This window comes from Haliotis rufescens, unplaced genomic scaffold, assembly GCF_023055435.1.
Source record: "Haliotis rufescens isolate VD_foot unplaced genomic scaffold, xgHalRufe1.0.p SCAF_11, whole genome shotgun sequence".
NCBI lineage: Eukaryota > Metazoa > Mollusca > Gastropoda > Lepetellida > Haliotidae > Haliotis > Haliotis rufescens.
In genome coordinates, this window is record NW_025963791.1 from 3,837,247 (window position 1) to 3,860,636 (window position 23,390).

At 39.4% G+C, this 23,390-nt stretch overlaps 2 protein-coding genes across 3 annotated transcripts in view; one reads left to right on the top strand and one right to left on the bottom strand.

Annotated features, from left to right (window-relative positions):
* Nucleotides 1-7,935, top strand: part of LOC124134330 — a 39,133-nt gene extending 31,198 nt beyond the window's left edge. For both annotated transcript variants that reach the window (XM_046499091.2, XM_046499092.2), the window contains exon 2: nucleotides 6,125-7,935. In XM_046499091.2, coding sequence (XP_046355047.2) covers nucleotides 6,270-7,532 — 1,263 coding nt within the window. In that variant the 5' untranslated portion in view covers nucleotides 6,125-6,269 and the 3' untranslated portion in view covers nucleotides 7,533-7,935. The remainder of the gene's footprint in view (nucleotides 1-6,124) is intronic.
* The window catches only part of LOC124134329 (GPI inositol-deacylase-like), a 91,704-nt gene that overhangs the window by 45,927 nt on the left and 22,387 nt on the right, over nucleotides 1-23,390 (bottom strand). The gene's annotated exons all lie outside the window — the stretch shown is intronic.

Genomic DNA, 23,390 nt, shown 5'->3' on the forward strand with positions numbered 1-23,390 from the left:
CCAGTATTGATTTGTAATAGTAATATCAATGAAGTCTGTCAACAAATACAAAAACAAATAGCTGCTCAGGCTAGCTTACCATACTGCCTGTCAAAAAACACATAACACCCTGATAGGAGGATAATACTATTAGAACAAGCATGAACTAACCAATCACTGGTTTATAGCAACCTTATGTCAGTAATCGCCACATGTTGCATCATGAGACAAACTGTTTCGGGAGGTATCTCATTGATACTGCAGTATATTCATACATATTGTATCAGGAGGTAACGCATTGCAACATGACACCCCAACAATCTGACCTCTTTGGAACACTGAGAGTTACCACCTATCTTTGAAATAAACTCTCCAATACTGTCAAACCATAAGTTACACGGATAAAACATATGATTAACCAACCTGTCCTTTCTGATCAAAACTCCATAATCAATCTGCCCTCCTTTGAACTCAACAAGATAACAATTACAAAAGAACATTCCAGTAATATTCCGATCCACTCATCAATTGACTCATCAACTGACTCACCATGCTTCCATTAAGATAGATAAATACAATAACTGACCTATCCTTTGGAAACCTAATAGACAGCAATCACAAAAGGTCTACCAGTAATAAGCTTGCCTCCTCGTGCTCAACCGATAGGGAAAAGATAATCACTGACATGTCTGTCCCCTTCTGAACCCCAGTAGATGCAGACATAAAACTTCACCACTGCTCATTACTCCATCATGGTGGCTGTTGCCAAGATGACTATCTACCAAACATCCAGCACCCAATACTCTGCACGTCTGTCTGCTCCCTCTCAACCCAGGGCTTACCGATTTATATGTTGAGTCAGTATCATTCCAAAGGAGACAATACTCCACAGAGTTGCTATCTCATGTCATCAGGGTCCATCTTGCTGCTTCGTATTCAGACATTAGGTTTTGATGCTGTTCAAGTCAACAACACAAATGTTTGGAAGGAAACTTGGGACAGGCTCCAGAAATCCCTTCATCATTAAATGTCCGATGTGAGGGGACATAGTCTGATGCCTATCACTGAGTTTGTGTCTGAATAGGGCTTAAAGATAGAGTTAGAAATATGAAATTTCTGAAGAAAATGCAATGTCAGTGAAGGACTAATTATTAAGAGTTGAAAGAAATAATACTTATTTTATCTATTTCTGTTCATGACGTGACTGACATCTTGCAGTACATTGTGTGATTGTGTCACTCTCAATACCATAACAAAACACTCCAATTGCTGTGCGCTGATATAAACAAATTGGGTAAAGAAATAATTAACATTTCGAACAATTTTAATCATAGTTGATTCTCTTACTGAAACACTGCATTTTCAGAGATTGTTTTGTGTGCTCCAGTATCATATATATCGTTTGACATTTTGTTAGCTGTTTTACACTGCTGTCAGCAATATTCCAGCTATCTATATATCACAGCGGTATATCAAGTCTGAACCAGACAATCCAAGGACTGATATTATGAGAACCGCCCCATGCCATCAGGGCCAGAGAAACAAGTGGGTGATATATGTATGGGGTACATCAACACATGTATCTTCCCATCAAGCAATAGAGAGCTGGGGACGTATTTTAACTCTATGATGTCTGTGAGCCAGTGGTGATCTCCCAAGGTCATCACCCATGCAAGAACTGTCCAAATCAAGTGGCCATTCTGTCCACATCAATCCCCATCTCGTGAAAGGAAACTTATTAACTTTCCCAAACCCCAAGGGAGACCTGCGTGAGTTACTTGGGGCTTTTTCTGCATATGGGAAGAGAAACAGAAACCAACTCAGAGATAACTGTTCGAGGGAACCAATCCACTCTGTTAATCCAAATGGTGTCCTTTCCTAGTCCTACATCTGACTAAACTCATTATTATAGTTTTTCATAGATTTAACATTAAACACACTTATGAAAACAATAACAAGCATTTAGGAGCTAGTTCCGAGATTCAATATTGCTTTAATTGAATTTTCTGAACTACACAACTCTGTGATGCAATAAAAGTGCAAAATTATTGCCATTTACTCTGTAATGTATTTTCTAACCACATCCTGCCTGCAATTCCTTGTCCATTTCACCACACACAATGGATCACGTTAATGGCAATCTACAACTGTCGAAGCCAACGTACTGATTTTGTGTTCTTGTCAGACTTACTGCTCCCATTATCATGTCATACAAGACTCCATTCTGTTTATTTTCAGAATATTTTCAATTTACCCTTCCAATCAGTGCAAGGAGGTCCAGAATAAAAAGTACATAATGGAATTGTTGACACCGCAATCTCAAGCCAGTTATCATGAACCAGTTGTATGGTGAAGTTAATTAGTTGTGAAAGAGGAAATGAAATGAAATCCAGCCTATCTTCATGCTGTAAAGGACAGAGCAACAATCCCATCACAGGGGTACGATGACACTCAATCAACCAATTCACCAAGCCTTAGACCACCCGTTTCATTTACTTGCCTCTTACGACCAACATGGGATGCTGGGGACCTTTTATAACACAGACTTCTCCAAAATTCAAATCTCATACTTACCCATAATAAACTTAGGATTAACTCATTCATAATACACATAGACTCGAAAGTTTGACTAATATCAGATATTGATCGATACAAGGCAAAACAAGTATTAAAAATATATGAATAAAACTTCATATCAATGTGAAACATATATTGTTCTTGCATTGCTGTATATAAATATTACATACTACTGAAGTAAACAAGGCCTTCTTTCGCTGCCTCCACAGAAACAAGATCATTATCATGTTTGCGTTCCATTTCCACAATAAATTAACACAACACGTTTCTTACACAACTTAATCCAAAAGCAGATAACTCCCTTTTTAAACCTTCCTTTTTGACAATGATTAATCCATATATACTACATTGACAAAGCTAGAGTAAATATTTCTGCTGACAAGAATAACCACTCCTCCATAGTTTCCGTAACAGCCCTGAAGTGTTCAGCGTTAAGCAGCTAGGCAATCAACAAGCTGTGTACCCCCTACTGTCATCCCTTACCCCCAGTCCTCCACACTCCACCCCCTACCTTTTCACACCTGGGACACCTGTCTGCATTAATCAGTAACAGGTACAGACACCAGGTGAGGTCATTCTACTTTTCTGTTAATTAATTAACACAGGATTTGATACAGACTTCACAGTTCAATTTTTTCCCTTTGTAGCCTTAGGTTTATTTCATTCTCCATATGGATCCAGTGAAACTGTGTTGGGTCTTTAAATATTGCTTTAGCTAAGATAAAGAGGCAAATCATATTCAATACTAAGAGTCAGCATTCTTAAAAATGATTATTGCATAAACATAATTTTGGCTCTTTAAATATTGCTTTAGCAAAGATAAAGAGGCAAATCATATTCAATCGTAAAAGTCAGCATTCTTAAAAGTGATTATTGCACAAACATAATTTTAGTGTGTACAAGTTATGTTTGAAAACTCATTTGGTTTCTCACACATAGCTTTCTAAAGGTGGCAATACATAAAGTGCATCTTCGTTGTTGACTAATCACAATACTTTTGATAATGATCTTTTCTGTGGGACAATACTATTGATACTGATATTTGCTGTGGGACAATACTATTGATAATGATCTTTGCTGTGGGACAATACTATTGATACTGATCTTTGCTGTGGGACAACATTATTGATACTGACATTTGCTGTGTTACAATACTATTGATACTGATCCATCTTGGCAAGTTATATTTGAGTTATTTTGCAACCTTTCGGCAAATGGTCTGGGAATCTATTCTTCCCACAAACACTACATTGGCCATCCTATTGGAATTCAATAATGTGATTAAGGGCCTTCAAATTTCTTCCTGATCAAACAAGATCATTATAAAAAAAAATGAAAAAAAGGTATTTTGGTGAACTACGAACACTTAATAAGAGTGATATAAAATGCCTTCACTAAAATCTTGTAAGCATCACGTGATAACAAATCAGATAAGGTCAAACCCTTTGGATTATCAATATGAACAAGACTGACATGATTGATGAATGATAGATAATCAATATTGATTGATATTACCATGAAAAAAATTCTCATATAAAGTATGTTGGTATATGTTAGCATGTTATTTATGTAAAGTCAAGATACCCATTCAGAAAGTAGAATTTTATTAATTCCTTCTGTCAGACTGAAAGATTCAAGTTATATATTGTTAACAGGTTTTGGAAGAAAATAATAGTACTGCAGTATAAATACAAATTAAGTTGGACCCTTGCAGTTTTCAACATGAAACAGCAAAACATGTCTGCCATTACAGACAGTGAGTGAGTGAGTGGGTTGGTGGGTGGATGGATGAATAGGTTTTGGGCCTGAAAGCTGCTTTGATCATAAACCACTTTGATGAAATCAAAGAGCATGTGTATGGTGCTGACAATCAAAGAAACATTATCAGGGTGAACTGGGATCAAACAAGCTGAAGGGACACTATTCCGCAGACCGAAATGCAGTGTCGTAGATGGCTGGGCCATGCATGCCCCCAATGGTTCCAGCAGTCTTTCAGGGAAATAGTTTGAGGTATTAAAGGCGACAGCTCTGATGATTGCCTTATATCAAGTTTTGAACATGTTTCAAATTAATACACATCTGTTCTGTTGTTATTCATTCAAGCCACTCATGTTAATCTCTCTCATGTATGATAATTCTTGCTATAGTTAATCCGTCACCTACATATAGTTTTGTACCATTACTAAGTCTTCCTTGACAATGGTATAAGTATCTATACTAAAATGTCGCTATTACAGTAATAACAAAAAGGTTGTTATCCATATACTGTGTCTACTTTGTCATCCATCAACTTCAAAGAAATGCCTGTCACAATTGAAAACACATCTCTAACAAAAATATTCTTTGAGAAGAAAGAATGGAAAAATAAGAATTATCAGTATCAAATCATCTTATTACATCTGTTGAAACTATCAGTAGTAAAGGGCATACAATACCCACTGATAGCATTGCTTGTCATTGATGTCTTGCCAATGGGCCTAGGTGATGGCAATGTATAGATCGTTCAGTTGTTACACCCACAAACAAATCCTATACCAAACAGCTGTATCATACTTCATTGTCAAAAAACCAATACTTAACATATATATGACTAAAAAAAGTTAAGGGCCACCTGATTCATTCATTCATGTTACTATGGTTACTAGTCATGCCATAACACTTTGTTTGTTGTTTAACGCCGCACCCAGCAATATTCCAGCCGGCGGTCTGTAAATAATCGAGTCTGGACCAGACAATCCAGTGATTGACATCATGAGCATCGCTCCACACAATTGGGATCGATGACATGCATCAACCAAGTCAGCAAGCCTGACCACCCCATCCCATTAGTCGCTCTTACGACAAGCATAGTCGCCTTTTACAGCAAGCATGGGTTGCTGAAGACCTATTCTACCCCGGATCTTCACGGGTCCATGCCATGTCAGGTTTACTATAGTAATATGAAAGAATCAGATGGTCCTTAACTTTTTCTTTTTTTTAAGTCATATATTTGTTATGTATTGGATTTTTGACAGTGAAGTGTGACACTGTTGTTTTGTATCAGATTTGTCTGTGGGTGTAACAACTGAACAATTGGTTGTCCTTAACTTTTTTTGAAAATTATATGTACCACATTATCAACTTTCAAACAAACTCTGTAAGAGTTAGAAATAACAGCACTGATATACCAGAGATAAATGCCCAGACTTTGTCTACAAAGTGTATTTCAGAACACCAATAACGGTATATTAGTGAAAGCTTGATCTCTAACTCCATGTCACATACATATCAATAAGGCCTTTTCATTACCAAGTCCAACAAGGCAGCACTACCAATTACCACCCAATAAAAACTCCTTGCCTGTGTTAATGAAATTGGCTGTCATTATTTGCTATTCCCTTCTCTAATCTGCCTCCCAATCTACCCCCTCCCAGGCGTGTGGCTTTTGCACCTACAGGTGGGTCAATTACCTGCTTACACACCTGAAAATCTCATTACTCAAAGCCTGTTTTGTAACAATGAATCAGATTTAAACCCTGCGTCTCTATTGCCTGTAGATTAATACCAGTCATGCTGTTGTGTGTTGCAGATATCCCAGCAAAGTGTCCCCAGTCATGAGGGCTTCCTGGGGTAGATTGCACACCGGTTGGAAGGAACTCACCCAGCCCTGGTGATAGCAGAGTACTTCTCCATACCCAAAACAAAGGGGGTGATAACAGGTGACGGTCATCAGGATGGATGAGAACACGCTTGCCTACCACACCAAGCTTCACCAGTGGTATGAGCTCCACAGACTCAACCGCAGTGGAGACATGGCTAGTCTCAAGCTCCCAGAGGATGGGGCTCATCTCACTCCTCAGAAGGCTGTTGAGATTGACTTGTGGAGGAAGGAGGTCAATAAGATCTTCATCAAACCAAAGAAGATTGAGAAGAAGTCCGAATTCTGGAGATGTCATATGAGCGCACCAACCTCGGCTACAAAATATTACAGCAACAATGCCGACCCGAGACGGGTCAAATCAGCCCGATTCTTCTCCAACCGAGGCAAACCGGGAGTGGTTGACATCAACGCTCTTCCGTCTCACTTGGCTGAAATGTCCATCCATTACAACCGTGAACGGAGGGGTGTTTACACTTCACGGTTCTCGGCCGAAGATCTGCTGGTGAAGGGTAAGAAGCAGGAACTTCATCTGCCGCAGTTCCTCCGGGCAATCCGAGGTCAAGGGTCAGATGAAGGAGCGAGTCACAGAGAAGGAGGCACCGATGTTTCTATTCCCCAACTTGTGCGTGACTGTGACGTCACTATCCATGAGTCAGGTATTGGCAGAGAAACAATAGACCAGGCTCCAGTGAACCGAAAAGCTCTTGTGTGTGATCGCTCTCAATCAAACAACCTCCTGAATGTTATGTCTATCGATGACTGTAAAATGGGCCTCCGATACCGGCCACAACGTGTCATAAACACCCACGAGTTGGAAAGATGTGATGATTCAACTAACGGTGACAGTAACATAGATGAAAATGGGAATGCTTATCCCTTAAGAATCAGCCAAGGTACAGGATCTGGAATGACTCCAGTCTCTCAAACACGAATCAACTCATTACTTTCAGCTCAGAAAATAAAACACAAGCATTTGGTGATAAATGGCAACAATCTGGCTCCAGAACGACCTCAGTCGGCCATCTTGGCTCGAGCATTTGACACTATCCTTCAAGAAAACTCCATGCTGTCTGCCCCACTGCACCCAAAAGAGGTCCGTTTCTTTGCTGGCAGCAAAGACATGGGGTACTCTCCCAGTGGTAAGCACATTTATCAGAGACTCAACTCCACACTTAAGAACAAAATGAACAATGTGGTAAAGGCAAGGTGTGAAGGCTTGAAGTCAAAGGACTCAATCAGCGCTCGTGTGCAATACAATGGCACGGACAGTCATAAGTTCAGTAAAAGGTCAACAGCTACAGAATCCCTCGTCTCTGATGATGCCAAACAGCTATAAATAACCTGTTTGAAATTTGTTGCATTCTCTGAGGTCACGAGGACGACAGAATCCCTCGACACCGTTGATGCCAAACAGCTATAACTAAACCTGTTTGAAATTTGTTGCATTCTCCGAGGTCGCGAGGACGACAGAATCCCTTGACTCCCTGATGATGCCGAATAGTTATTACAGTGTTGTTTGACTGAAATGTGTTACTCTCGGAGGGTCGTTTTCTGTTTTCTGAGGATAGAGATCAGTGTTGTCCATATTCTTTTCTACTGTGAGAGGGAACCTGGATTATATCATATTGGGTAGACTTATTTGTGGTAAGTTTCTTATGTACAGTATCAGAAAATTGGAGGTACTTTACAAGCAAATGGTGTTGTTGAGTTCAATGATGATTAAATGTTGATGAAATTTGTTTTGCTCTATTTACATTGAAGGGATACAAATAGGAACCATCTACATGGGTTTCATTTTTGTGTGTGAAAAACATCCTTGTGAAGTGTTTGCTGAAAGTCACAGCCTAAAAATAAAATTTAACAAAAAATGTATGGTTACCATGGTTACTTATTTTATCAACCTCTTTAAACATCTCCCACTGTCTCACCAACAGCATCACAATAATCACAACCAAGGGAAATGAAACAATGACAATAATATTCATAATCATTTGAATAACATAAAAATGTGAAAATGATTAATTATCACAAACAGTAATTATCAAATTGTTGGTGTGTGAAAAGTTTGATCAAATATCTCAATTAAATTTTCAGTATTGTCCATTTATCTTGAACACTCATGAAGCAAGACAACACTGAATCTGAATTCCCATTATCATTGATTGAAGCTTAAAAAATGTTTTTTCAACATGTATTTTATACCTGGTTGATTCATCAGAAGTGACCTAGTTTCTAAAGAGTGTATTCACTCATATCATAGCTTGAAGTAGGAGGAAAGCCCAAAGTGATACAGGTCTGAGACATTTACCACTCTGGTGAAACCCACGAGCACGGGTATGCTGCCAAGGATCAAAGCCAGCGCAAATCTGAGATTTAAACCCCTGATGCTAGCTTCTGACAAGCAACTCTGTCCAACTGGGCCACCTGCTATTTCAACTGATCAGCAAGATTTACAGTAAGGTATTGATCATGCTCATTTCTATAACTTCAAATACCACCCACAATTAGATGTACCACTCAGCAAACTGAACTACTTTCATTTCCTCCAGTGAAGGACAGCAGGGGAACATTCCCTCAGGAGTTACAGAGTGATGGTTAAACGACAATCACACTTTCCCAGGTGCCCATTATGTCCTGGCAATCTCACTGGGCACATTTACTACAAACACAATCTACTCCAATTTCGGAATTAATTGACCACAAAAAAATCCTTTTCCTTCCATTTTCACAATTCCTCCTTTGAGGTGAGTCAGCGTGTGACTATTCCATCCCCAGGATGTAATCCATGCAGAGATCATCCTTGAAATACAGATCGATATAAAATATAATCTCAGTTACTAGGCTGATGCATAGGGTCAAGGTTCGCCTGTGAGACATTTATCAGTGTTAATTAAAATGCCTATTTCTTGTTTGGCACGGTCCCTGGTTTATCCCCAGCAACTATCTGAAGGGCTTAGCCTCAGTCTGATAAATTTTGGATTAAACTAATACCTTATCATGAGGGGATCATCTCAAAATATATCAACCATAATAAGAATAACATACAAAAAAAACGAAAAGCCAAAAGGCATTATTGGAATAAAGTTGGTTGGTTTGTTGTTTAACGCTGCACTCAGCAATATTTCAGCTATATGATGGCAGTCTGTAAATAATCGAATCTGGACAAGACGATCCAGTGATTAATATCATGAACGTCGATCCAAGCAATTGGGATCGATGACATTCATCAACCAAGTCAGCGAGCCTGACCACCCGATCCCGTTAGTCGCCTTTTATGACAAGCATAGTCACCTTTTATGGCAAGCATGGGTTGCTGAAGACCTAATCTATCAGGAATCTTCACAGGTCTATTACAATAAAGGAAAAATAAACCAGATATATAAAAGTTATAAAGTTCATCATATATTTGTGTTTATAAAGAGAGCAAAACACCAGCTTATGTTGGTTGATATCATGGTTTTTTAACACATTTTGATTTGTTTTAGTAACATGTTCATTTCAAGAGCTACTTTTCGAAAATTGAACACTGAAACATTCAACATTTTCAGTTTTTCTATTTTCCAACTTGCCTCTTGGCATATTGATCAATACAGATAATTTGGTCTGGGTAATGCCATTTTCATTCCATTGAAAGCAACTGAACACAACCAACTATTCAATTACAATCCACAGGAACAAGCTGAACAGCAGATACACAGAATATTGTTAAACATTTCACAATATGATACACAATCTAAAAGGAATCTAATGTTACAAAATGCTTTTAAAACATGTATAAAAGAATAAATTGTCTCAAATATGCTTTACATTAACTCAAACATTTTTTGTATTTGATACATAAGTTTGCAAATGTTTTATGACAATACGTATTGTAGTGTAACCATGGAAACCACTGCCTCTTTCACTTTAAGACTTATAATGGGCACAATGCGTATCAAGGAATATGTTTATCTTTGTAATTACAATCACTTGTCAGCACAGGTGAGCATGTGGAGTACATTTGTTCCCTGACCTGTCATATTTCTGTGATAAATATCAATGTTTGTCGTACCATGTTTATACATAGGGAATAAATACTGATATATGACCATGTGATCTCAGTGTGTGTGTCTGCATATTTAGTCGACAACAACACCATATCTCTAACTAACATGTCAAGATTTTTATTTGTGATGTTCAAAATATTGCCTATAGTTGAACATGTTTGATAAAGAATTCTCTTTGAAGAGTTTTTTATTTAAGAAATAAATAGCAAGTGGGAGTTGTTTATCGTACAATAAAACACTGCAGGGAGAATAAACCATGAGGGGCGCATAAACAACAACCATTAGTCGCTTATTTCTCCTATGAGATATCAACATATTGTTCCGCCATTTTTAGGGTGTCAATCAATTGTACAAGGTTCAGAAACATTTACCGTATTTAAACAATGATGACAATCCAATCTTGGCAATGTTGGACAACTCCATTTTTTGTAAAGGGGGGTTAAGTTCAGAATCCTCACATCGATTATCTGTACCTTTTCTCCTAATACTGATCATTATATCTCTCCCACTTTGAAATGCAATCGTTCAGCCTAGGTGATCATCTGCGCTGTCCAGCTACATCTATGGGGAACAACTTACTAGACACTTCCCTCTCAAAAATAACATCCTCCGAATTTACGATGTCATCAAGTTGCGACTGCACAGCTGAATCTCCATAAATGACATCATGACAGAACAATGTTTATCGTGAAATAAACCACACTTCGTTCTTCATTGTTGTTTGCAAATTAACACGTAGCTGTCTAATATCATAATATTTGGCAGTCTTTTAAAATGATTCTCATCATGATCAGTTGTGTTCAAAATCAACAGAAACTGTGAGCATTCACTGTGGCATGGAACTACAGTAAATATGTTTATAACGAACACACTTATAACAAACGGATGGACATAAACTGTTTTTTCTGTCAGGGCCATTCACTGTATATTTTACCATATAAAACTTATGGACATAACGAACATGCTTACAACAAAATATCAGATATAGCGTACTCAGTTTGAGGTCCTGTGTGTACTCTGTCTACGACAATGCTGATGTATATAACCAACTGTTAATCTCTGAGCTGCTCATGAGTCACTAATCAGCTGCCATATGCGGCTGTTCAAAACACCAATAAACAATTGAAGGCAAGTGATTAACTGGGTTAAGTTGTGACACCTTGTCCTGAATTCATACCCTCCGTTAACAATAGTAAAACAGTGATTACAGCCTTGGAAGTGGTTATGTTCTGTCTGTAAAACTTGACGTCTGCAGTGAGGAAATTTAGTTGAAATGCTTACAACAAACTAAAATTAGTGACCCTTTGAGTTTGTTAAAACTGTAGTATACTAAAAATCATTACCCATGGAATCTACCTTTTGTTGGTTCTTCCTTATCCTGAAATCAGTCATTCAAATTTTTCGCCCTACCTCTACAGAGAAATTGGTCAACATAACGATTTGTAAAAAACTATTTTTCCGAAATTAGTGAGTAAGGTTTTATGCAGCTTTTAACAATATGCCAGCAATAATATGGCAGTGGACACCAATACTGGAATCGGCAAAATTAAATATGTTACTCAAAATAGACTCCGGATCGACCAGTCCTTCTGCCATCCCCCAAATGCCGAGCACCAGGTAACAAGTACCATCTTTTAACGAGTTTTGGTATGACGCGCCCAGGGATCGATCCACCGACCTTCCGCTCTCCGGGCAGATGCTCTATCCATTATACGATGGAGGCAGTCTTCCATGTGTGATTTGTTTGTTAATTTGTTGTTTAACATCATACTTAGCAATATTCCAGCTATGTGACGGCAGTCTGTAAATAATCAAGACTAGTCCAGACTATTCAGTGACTGATATCATGAGCATCGCTCCACGCAATTGGGATACGATGACATGCATCAACCAAGTCAGCAAGCCTGATTACCTGATCCCTTTAATGGCTTCTTACGACAAGCATAGTCCCCTCTTACAAGAAGCATGGGTTGCTGAAGACCTATTCAACCCGAACATTCACAGGTCTCCTTACATGAAGACACCCGTTACTTAATGTTAAATCAGCAGGTGTAAACACCCTATCCCAGTGGGGATTCAAGGATGGAATTGGACTTCATGAACCTGTGCTTGGCGACATGGTTGTTTAGTGCCATATAACCGACAGTGTGGGACAATGCTCATCATACTGATCACTGGGGTATTTACTCGGCTTATCTACGGCCATATACAGTCTTTTTCTTTGACAGATGGAAAGACTGGATTTCAAATCTTAAACCTACAACACTGTTTAAATTTACTGACAACAGGTACTTATCTAGGATTTTTTAACTAGATGACCAAAGAAGGCAAATGTTAAAAACAAACAAAAGAAACATTTTCAGTCCTTACTATATTACTGCATTCAATGCCATCATGTACAATTAAGTATACAAGCCTTTTCTCTTCATTGGTCCAAATTAGGATATTCCAATTTGGGAATACAAGACCAATATTTTCTGTAGACCTCTCAAAACACAAAAATAAATCCCCATATAAAATCTGATTCCAGGATTCAAATTTGCATGTTGTACATTTTGACCTGACATTGCCAGTCTGATGCAACAACAACAATTATTGATCTGCACCACATGTTGCGCTGTTTATATTGTTGTTGTGTTTACTCTAGCAACTGCCCCACCCTTCATCTCTCTGGCAGAATGGACCTTCGTTCACACATGTGCCATATTGATCATAGCATCAATAATTAATGTAATGAGAATGAATATAACATCTGTTGGCTAACCACATGCAAGATAACAAACACTATGTATTAATGGGGACACAAAGGACAATCTCAACATGCTTCATGCTTGAGGAAATGCATGTCAGCAAAATCATTTTCAAAGTTTGATTAAATGACAACTCAATAGTTTCTCGTCATTTCTTTCGCTTCTAAGTGTGGGAGTACTGGATACATATTGGCATTCACCATAGTTTTCCTCCGGAACAATTCTTAAAATTAACAATGTTTAGCATGTGATTCATCACTAACATGAAAACAACAGCTTATTTATAAAACTATAGTACCAAGTTGTTGCTCACCAAGTACATTCAGAAGGGTTGTCAATTATATCAATACTCTGGCTTTACTTTAAAGAGTAATGTTTTATGAATCTGCCAACATTAAATGAAGAGGGCAAAAAAAATAATCGACAAAGCACTCGGTTTTTTGCCTTTCTTTTTCATCTCAACTTACTTGCTCAGCACCAACATTTATGGATACAATCAATAAAATGCAGGACCGATGAGATCAGCTCAACAAACAGCACTTATCATGCTCCTAATAGCACACTCACATCCTGAAGAACAAATCACAGAATCAAAATGTCTTCGCAATGTTTATTTTATTATTTCCCCTAACGACCAGAATGTTTCACAATAAAATCTGTAAAACAAGACCTAGTAATATCTGCCTGCAATGGACTAAGAGTTAACATGGTTATATAAGTGATATTTGCAGTGTGTTTGTGTTGCTTTACGCCACACAAAGCAATATTCCAGCTGTGTAACAAGTACGTAAAGCAATTATGCCAATTTACAAATTTTTCAAGCAGAACAAATTATATATAATTTTCTACGGCTTTGACCATGTGACTTTAACATTGCACCTTTTCTATTTCATAGATCTGAAACTTGGGGAAACAAATATGAATCCTTTGAAAAAGTTCACACTTCATCCTTGATGTGATATTTAGGTGTTGGTAAATATACTTCAAACAAGGCCATGCTCGGTAAAACTGGATGTTGTACTTTATACATTTCTTGTCACATACAAGTTATATTGGTTGAGATTATAAAGGATCGATGTACACAGATAACTGATTCACTGTCATAAAATGTCAAAGCACATGGAGACAAGCATGGGGTACTGGGGACCTACTCTGCCCTAGAATCACCACAAGGAGTCAATCATGGGGTACTGGAGACCTATCCTGCCCTGGAATCTCCACAAGGGCACAATCATGAGGTACTGGGGACCTATTCTGCCCTGGAATCTCCACAAGGAGACAAGCATGGGGTACTGGGGACCTATTCTGCCCTGGAATCAAAACAGGGAGTCAATCATGGAGTACTGGGGACCTATTCTGCCCTAGAATCAACACAAGGAGTCAATCATGGGGTACTGGGGACCTATTCTGCCCTGGAATCAAAACAGGGAGTCAATCATGGAGTACTGGGGACCTATTCTGCCCTAGAATCACCACAAGGAGTCAATCATGGGGTACTGGGGACCTATTCTCCCCTAGAATCACCACAAGGAGACAAGTGTAGGGTACTGGGGACCTATTCTGCCATAGAATCACCACAAGGAGTCAATCATGGGGTACTGGGGACCTATTCTGCCCTGGAATCACTACAAGGAGTCAATCATGGGGTACTGGGGACCTATTCTGCCCAAGAATCACTACAAGGAGTCAATCATGGGGTACTGGGGACCTATTCTGTCCTGGAATCACTACAAGGAGTCAATCATGGAGTACTGGGGACCTATTCTGCCCTAGAATCAACACAAGGAGTCAATCATGGGGTACTGGGGACCTATTCTGCACTAGAATCACCAGAAGGAGTCAATCATGGGGTACTGGGGACCTATTCTGCCCTAGAATCACCACAAGGAGACAAGTGTAGGGTACTGGGGTCCTATTCTGCCCTAGAATCAACACAAGGAGTCAATCATGGGGTACTGGGGACCTATTCTGCCCTGGAATCACTACAAGGAGTCAATCATGGGGTACTGGGGACTTATTCTGCCCTGGAATCAAAACAGGGAGACAAGCATGGGGTACTGGGGACCTATTCTGCCCTGGAATCACTACAAGGAGTCAATCATGGGGTACTGGGGACCTATTCTGCCCTGGAATCACCACAAGGAGTCAATCATGGGGTACTGGGGACCTATTCTGCCCTGGAATCAAAACAGGGAGACAAGCATGGGGTACTGGGGACCTATTCTGCCCTAGAATCACTACAAGGAGTCAATCATGGGGTACTGGGGACCTATTCTGCCCTAGAATCAACACAAGGAGTCAATCATGGGGTACTGGGGACCTATTCTGCCCTGGAATCACTACAAGGAGTCAATCATGGGGTACTGGGGACTTATTCTGCCCTGGAATCAAAACAGGGAGACAAGCATGGGGTACTGGGGACCTATTCTGCCCTGGAATCACTACAAGGAGTCAATCATGGGGTACTGGGGACCTATTCTGCCCTGGAATCACCACAAGGAGTCAATCATGGGGTACTGGGGACCTATTCTGCCCTGGAATCAAAACAGGGAGACAAGCATGGGGTACTGGGGACCTATTCTGCCCTAGAATCACTACAAGGAGTCAATCATGGGGTACTGGGGACCTATTCTGCCCTGGAATCACTACAAGGAGACAAGCGTAGGGTACTGGGGACCTATTCTGCCCTGGAATCACTACAAGGAGTCAATCATGGGGTACTGGGGACCTATTCTGCCCTGGCATCCCGAGAGGCTCCTGAAACTGGAGACAACAATAAGAGGAATACACTTATTGGATTTCATGTACTTTGATAAACAGAATATGGTAATGCACCACTCTCCTTACGGCTGCATATTCATCCAAAGCATACACTGACCAATGTGTCATCCTTCCATTATTCTTCTGCAGGAATCTGTCATGAAAAGTCAGTCATTCTCTCTGTATTGCACAAACATATCAATACAATCTCATCAACATCAGACAGGACCCAAGATGATTCTTACATCTAAAGCAATTTGCAGCAGTTCTTCTGCAATTACTCAATAAGCCTGCCTGAAATATTGATTGGATGAAGAAAGGGAGCTGTTGTACACTTAATTTACATGAAAACAACTTTGTGCTAGCTCCCAGGAGAGTCAACAGTATTGGTCGCATCTTTTTCACCTAGGATCGATGACTCAGCTTGGATTTATAGATTTGATAATATTTTCCTTTAAGAGCTGTAAAGTCAGTGACATTTACATCCATCCATTTACCAACATGTTGACTTTGATGTAATTCTGTCTGAAAGGATGTTATGGAACACTGGCATAATATTAGCTGTGTGAATTGAATGAGTGAGCAAGTGTGGTTTAATGCCGCTTTGAACAGTCTTTTAGTTACATCACAGCATGTCAGCTTGATGTTGGAGGAAAGCCTGAAGTGATGCAGGTGAAGATGTCCTACCATCTCAAGTCCATGAGCTCTGGTACTATTAGGGGGTTATAAATCTGGATTTTCAAACAAGTGGATCCTAGCATTGCAAAAGAGGGTTCTAAGATGCATTTCTAAATGATCAAAGGCTCCAACTGTACTTTATCCTGCAATAAACACTTTTTAAGTGACGACATAATGGGCTGACGTCACTGATGCTGTTCAAATTACCTCCCCTATGATCAAACATATTCTTGGTAAACTTGTTCCATCATTCCTGTCAATCAAGATGGTGCATCCTCATCAATTATCGATCATTGTAACAGTTTCTCCAGTTGAAGAAACTTGTTGGATAATTGAATATCAGTACCTGGGAAGAAATATGGCAAGATGATGCCAACCATCTCTCATCCCGCAGGGTTATCCCAAGCATGTACAAACAACGATGTCTGTCCATCAGCTGCTACAAAGTGTCTGAGGTGGGTGTTGGCACCCTATTATGTGTGCCTGTTGCTCAGTGTAGAGAAACAGTCTTCCTCCGCCATGTTCATCCCATGACGATGCCATTTCACACCCCAAGCCATCGATTTACATCAGTTGCAACTGCCGGTTATGGTATCATGTGGTGCAACCAACTCGTTAAGCACTCCATTTCATGGCTTGCAGTTGCTTGCAGTGACCGCTCACATAAGTGATGGAAATATAAGTTGCAACTTTTACAACACAAAACACCTCAACACACAATAACCAGCAACAGTCAACTTCGGCTATGTACCGGTATACATGTGTTAGATTGGCTGAACAAAGCACTTGTGGAATGTTTTGAGTCACATGATTAAACTGGACAAAGTGTATATAAAACACTAAATTTAAATCCTATTTATTTCTGCATGATATTTGAGATAATCATAAATCTGAACCGATAACTTGTGACTCATTTAATCCTTAACAACCCATTTTGGGGGTGCTTTAATATGCTTAAAACATATTTTTCTCCTAACACAAAGTTGTAGGCAATTAGGTGGAACAGGCTGTCAGTTAGGAGCACCACTTATTACAGATTTTATTTTAAACCCATCTCAAATAAAACACAAGATAAATTTTCAATTCAGCATCTTAGAAAAAAGTAATAAAGTGTCCTCAAGCTTTAAATGTAATAGTTCAGCAAAAATCTCTTTTATTTTATTTACACTACACAGATAGGTAGACCAAACATTATTTCTTAATTATGGAATACAGAGTGTGACATTTGGTAAGAGCGAATAGATATTCTTCCTATCAAACAATATTAGTCATATCACAGCTTGGTATGTTCATGGTGATATTTGTATAGCTTGATACAAGTGAGTGGGTGAATTAGGAGATAAACATACAGAGTAAACCTATCTAGAGAATTTTGACCCAATCAGAACTGTGCCATTTGTAACCTACACTTTTCCATATCATCATTTCATAATGCATAACGACAATGACTGGAACGAAGTATTTCCTATAAGTAATAACTTCTGCAGTGATGCAGATGTCAAACCAAATTTTTCTAAATAAGAGGTGGTTATTGTGATTTGAAACCTTTGTTTGACCAATCACAGCAGTCGGTATCAGTAAATAACAAGATGACCACATTTACAAGAAAATGAAGAGCCAAAAAATATATGTCAGCCCCTCAAAAGAATTATGGTCCTAAGATACATAATATCCCAAGAAAGATAATATCACCAGAAACAAATACATTGTGTACAAACAAACATAGCACTCAAGAAAGATAAAATAGGACCCTCATAAGAATTCTAGGCCTCAAGAAAAGAAAATATAACAGTATAGCTACAGAACACCAAAAGAACTTGATCAAGCAATCGCTGTTGCACAACCTCAAACCAATGTCCTTTGAACAAGTTAATTATTTTGCGAGCTTTAACAAGACATAGGATCAATCTAGCAGCCGCCTCTGTTAGAAATTCCCAGCCGTTTATTGATCTCGCTCATTAAGTCAAGCTCATGATGATCCCCTCTGATAATGGCTGCTCCATTTATCTAAACCATCACAATGATTTCACTGGCACACAGATCAACAAATATGAACAGACAACAATCAGAAGGAGGTTTTAATTTGTCACTGAGGCATTTAAGAGCTATGCATATTTACAAGCTGAAAACCCTTTTCTGTTCTTCAATTACGGAACTCTCATCCAGTAAATACCCGTATAATAAGATTGAAGCACTGAGTTTCCACTTGGACATAGCTGACATAACAGGGATATTTGTACTGTATGATTACAGCAGTTATTGAAAGAAGGATAATAAAGTTTGTGGTGATATACCATCATATATCCTAGTGAATGATAACTAGTCATAATTTCCCAATCATCTCTCATATCAACACTTGGTGAACGACGGCTGGATTTTTTTCCTGAGCACTGATTGTAAAGATAGATCTATAGAGAGAGTAAATGGTTCCAATGGGTCTATCTCAAGACTAAGTCCCATGGCTGGAGCTATTACTTATTGTGATGTTACATAATAAGTATAACGAGGCCTTTCAGCACTGCAGCTGATACAGCTAATGATCTGTACTTAACCAACTTCTGGTAATCAAGGACGATCAGACATGTCATGACCTTATCTTGCAATACAGTCAGTGACTTGGAGTTGTGTGGTACAACACTACAGTAAGTGTTGTGTGGTATAACACTACAGTGAGTGTTATGTGGTTTAACACTACAGTGAGTGTTATGTGGTTTAACACTACAGTGAGTATTGTGTGGTATAATACTACAGTGAGTGAGAGTTGTGTGGTTTAACACTACAGTGAGTAAGTGTTGTGTGGTATAACACTACAGTAAGTGTTGTGTGGTATAACACTACAGTAAGTGTTGTGTGGTAGAACACTACAGTGAGTGTTGTGTGGTTTAACACTACAGTGAGTGTTATGTGGTTTAACACTACAGTGAGTGAGAGTTGTGTGGTTTAACACTACAGTGAGTGAGAGTTGTGTGGTTTAACACAACAGTGAGTGAGAGTTGTGTGGTTTAACACGACAGTGGGTGAGAGTTCTGTGGTTACACTACAGTGAGTGAGAGTTGTGTGGTTTAACACTACAGTGAGTGAGGTGAGATGAAATGGGGTTTAACGTCGCATCCAAGATTATTGCACTTATATAGCGACGTGCATGTACGTGTGTGTGTTTGTGTGGCGGATTGTACTAGTCTGGACTGATGCCGATTTATAGTGCTAGCCCACTGAGATTTCATGACGCAGTTTAACATGAATACCCCACTCAGACACAGTATACTGACTCCGAGCCGACCAGTCCTTGTTTTAGCCCCTTAATGCCGAGCGCCAGACAGGGTAACAAGTACCAACTTTTAACGTCTTTTGGTATGACGCGGCCGGGGATCGAACCCTGGACCTTCTGCTCTCCGGGCGGATGCTCTACCACTAGACCATGGAGGCAGTCACAGTGAGTGAGAGTTGTGTGGTTAAACACTACAGTGAGTGAGAGTTGTGACGTTTAATACTACAGGGAGTGTTGAGAAGTTTAACACTAAAGTCAGTGTTGATAGCTTTAACACTACAGTGAGTGTTGAGAGCTTTAACACTACAGTGAGTGAGTGTTGTGAAGTTTAACACTACAGTGAGAGTTAACATGACAGTGAGAGAGTGTTATGAGAGATAACATGACAGTAAGTAAGAGATCAAATAAAGGCACAAATTGTAGGAATTCACTGGAACCGGATATAAAGTTCGACACAATAGTTTTCAACTGTCCTAAAAATTACCCCTCCTTAAGCCCTCATACCCTCCATGTCTTATAACCTTCTTATTGTACATCTGTGGGCATACCAGGGAAGAATACAGGTCCCCTGAAACCCATGCTTATCGAAAGAGGCATCTGAATGCATCGGGTGGTCAGGCTTGGTGTCTTAGTTGATTGCATGTCATGAAACCTCATTAGTGTGGACAGCAATACTCATGATGTCACTGTGGCATATAGCTGGGATATTGCTGAGTCCAGCATTAACCAACCAACAAAAAAACCTTGCAATTTGAAGTACTGAAATATAACTGGACAGACATGAAGGATAATGATATAGCTGTTCTGGACACTTCATTCCTTTCAGCCATGCTGGAACAATCATATCACTCCTCAGACACACAACCAGTCATAGGAATCAAAATTGTATTAAGCTAGACAATTAAGACTTGAGTGTCCACCAAGTGTACAGTCCAAGAATAATCTTGCCCAATTTAAAGACAATTGAGTTTCAGCTAGATAATGTTACAAGAATCATGTTCCAATGGGTCATTTAGCTGACGCTGTCCGCTAGTAACTTAGTTGAAACAGATTAGGCTCTAGGTGACCACTTGCAGACGGCACATGACCTAATCTCTTGGGAGTTGCTACACTGAATTTGGGCACTTAGAATTAGAGAAAATGAGGTTCTCTGTCAAATATCAACCTGGTCTAATATGTGAACATCTCGAGAAAAGCTAGACTGTACCCAGTCTCTTCTGAGTCAAATACCAAACTGGGTCTGTCATGGAACTATGAGGGGTGGCAGTGAAGTTCTGAGCCAAACCATGGACTGCATTGATGGAGTTGATTGCTAATTATTTTTCAGTGTTTTCCCTTACAGAGTCCACAAATTGCTGACAATGCTGGAGTACCCAGATCCCATTAGTGTAGAAGGCTTCCTCCAGGTGGTGAAAAAAGTACTCCACATCAGAAATGATGTCATCATCGTGTGCATAATGCTTGTAAGACAGTTCTTTCTTCAGGTTTGGGAAAAGTTGGAAATCTGACAGTGCCATCTCAATACAGAAGATGTTCAATGAGTTCAAAGCCACAGTACGCACTGCATCCATGGCAACAACAGACTTGTGCACAGGTGCACTGTCCTGGTGGAACAACACAGCTTTCATGCATTTTCCTTGACATTTAGCCTTGATATTCTCAAACAGTTGCCTGAGCATATTAGCATGATTTTGGCTATTAATGTTTTGACTGTTTTTGAGGTAGTTCATCAGTAGGATTCCTTTGGAACACCAGAAAACCGAAGCCATCACTTTGTCAGGTAATGGAACAGACTTTGCCTTTTTCTTCAGAGGAGGTGTTAGATGTTTCCACTGCTTTGACTGTTCTTCAATCTCTGGCTGATAGTGATGAACCCAGGGCCCCCTTGCACAAAACGATCTTAGCACTAAGATGAACTCCCATACTTTAACATAGGCTTACGATAATCATAGTGCTCATATCGCTTTGTGCAAGTGGGTCCAGGACTCATCCTTTCTTACAAATTGTTCCCTTCTCTCAGGAAAGATGGGAGCCTATGGGATGTGTGGTCAGTTGGCGATCATCCATAATGATATGAAGTATTTTATCAACATTTTTCATAGTGGTGACAGTTGAAGGTCTTCCTGACCTTTGATCACCTCTGAGGCTCTTTCTTGAACTCCACTGCCCATCTCTGAACAGATGTAAAGGAAGAGCATCATCCCTTAAAGTTGACACCATGTCCACTTGGGTATACTTGATGATAGCAAGGTAGTCAATTCTCCCCATTTCCATCAACAGAAGACCTAGTCACTTTGATGCCTGCAGAAATATACTGCCTGGTTATGGAGTTGGTTTAAGTGCAGCCTTATAAGCATGGAAAGTATCGACTTAATACATGCAAACTGTTAAGGATGGACTGTACATCCTTTGTAGTTAGGCTTAGAACTATTCAGCCACCCCTCATGCGCCCTTCTGGAGACATGCTAGACTATACCCAGTCTCCTGTGAGTGAGCTTCTGTCAGTTAGGGATTTCAAAGGGAACTAGACTGTACCCTTTACTGAGTGGGTCCTCAATATAATGTAAAACCAGGTCTGTAACATTGTTTTCGTAGGTTGTTACAGGCATTCATCAGCACTGTTCCAGCCATATCACTCAGACATGAGACACAAGCTAGCCTTGCTAGTATGTGTTTCCACATCCTACTTACACAAATCAAACAGATGTCCATATTATACCTACAACTCTGAAATATTGAAAACATATATTATCATATTGTCAAAGTATTGTCAAAGGCTCTTCACCTTTTCTTCAAAATGTTTTCAAAGGCCTATAATGATATTCAACATAATTAGGTGAAAATTATTTTGGTGAAAAACAACAGAGTTGAAAGATCCTGAATTTTGTGGTTCATGCTGACAGCCTGAAATGTTTATATACAAACCATATATATTTTTCCAGATTTTAATTTCCAATAATTAAGAATGCATATAACACACGTATTATACACGAATAATAAATAAGTCTTGTGTACATTGATCAATCGGTAGGGGTGCTAATTAGGATTGTTCACTAGCCAATATATTTGCAAATATCGCCGTGGGCGCTTATTATGTCGAATATGGTTCATGACATTTGCCTAGTTACCCTAACATCTTCAACTGAGTGAGTCACATCATGCTACTCCAAGCAATATTCCAGCGACAGTAGGGCCCCCAAGAATGTGCATGATGAGCCTAGCACCAGGCTACCCCACCGCCCCCTCACGTTCAGGAGTGATGCTCACAAGGTGCAAAACAACTCATTTTATAACACCTTTTTAACAACATCAAGTAGGACAAAGAATTGATCAGGCACATCTGGCAATTATCAACAAATCCATAATGTTCTCAATGAAACTGACATCAAAGAGTGTTGACCAAGATGTGAAGTGTATTCTCAAAGTGGCAGATTGAAGTAACATCTCAGGGCTAACTGGTCTTACACAAAATACATTTATTCAAGGGTTGGATGTACTTGCGGGTTGCAAAATTAAATGTGAATGAGGTTTGACACTGATTTTATGTGATTTTAATGTGATAGTGGGAATACACTAACCACTGACTTCACACATATCAATTATGTGCAGAAATGAACCAAGCTTCACCATGACGATCGAACGACAGGGACAAAATATTGCCTTGAAGACTTGAACAAAATAGTAGAACATGC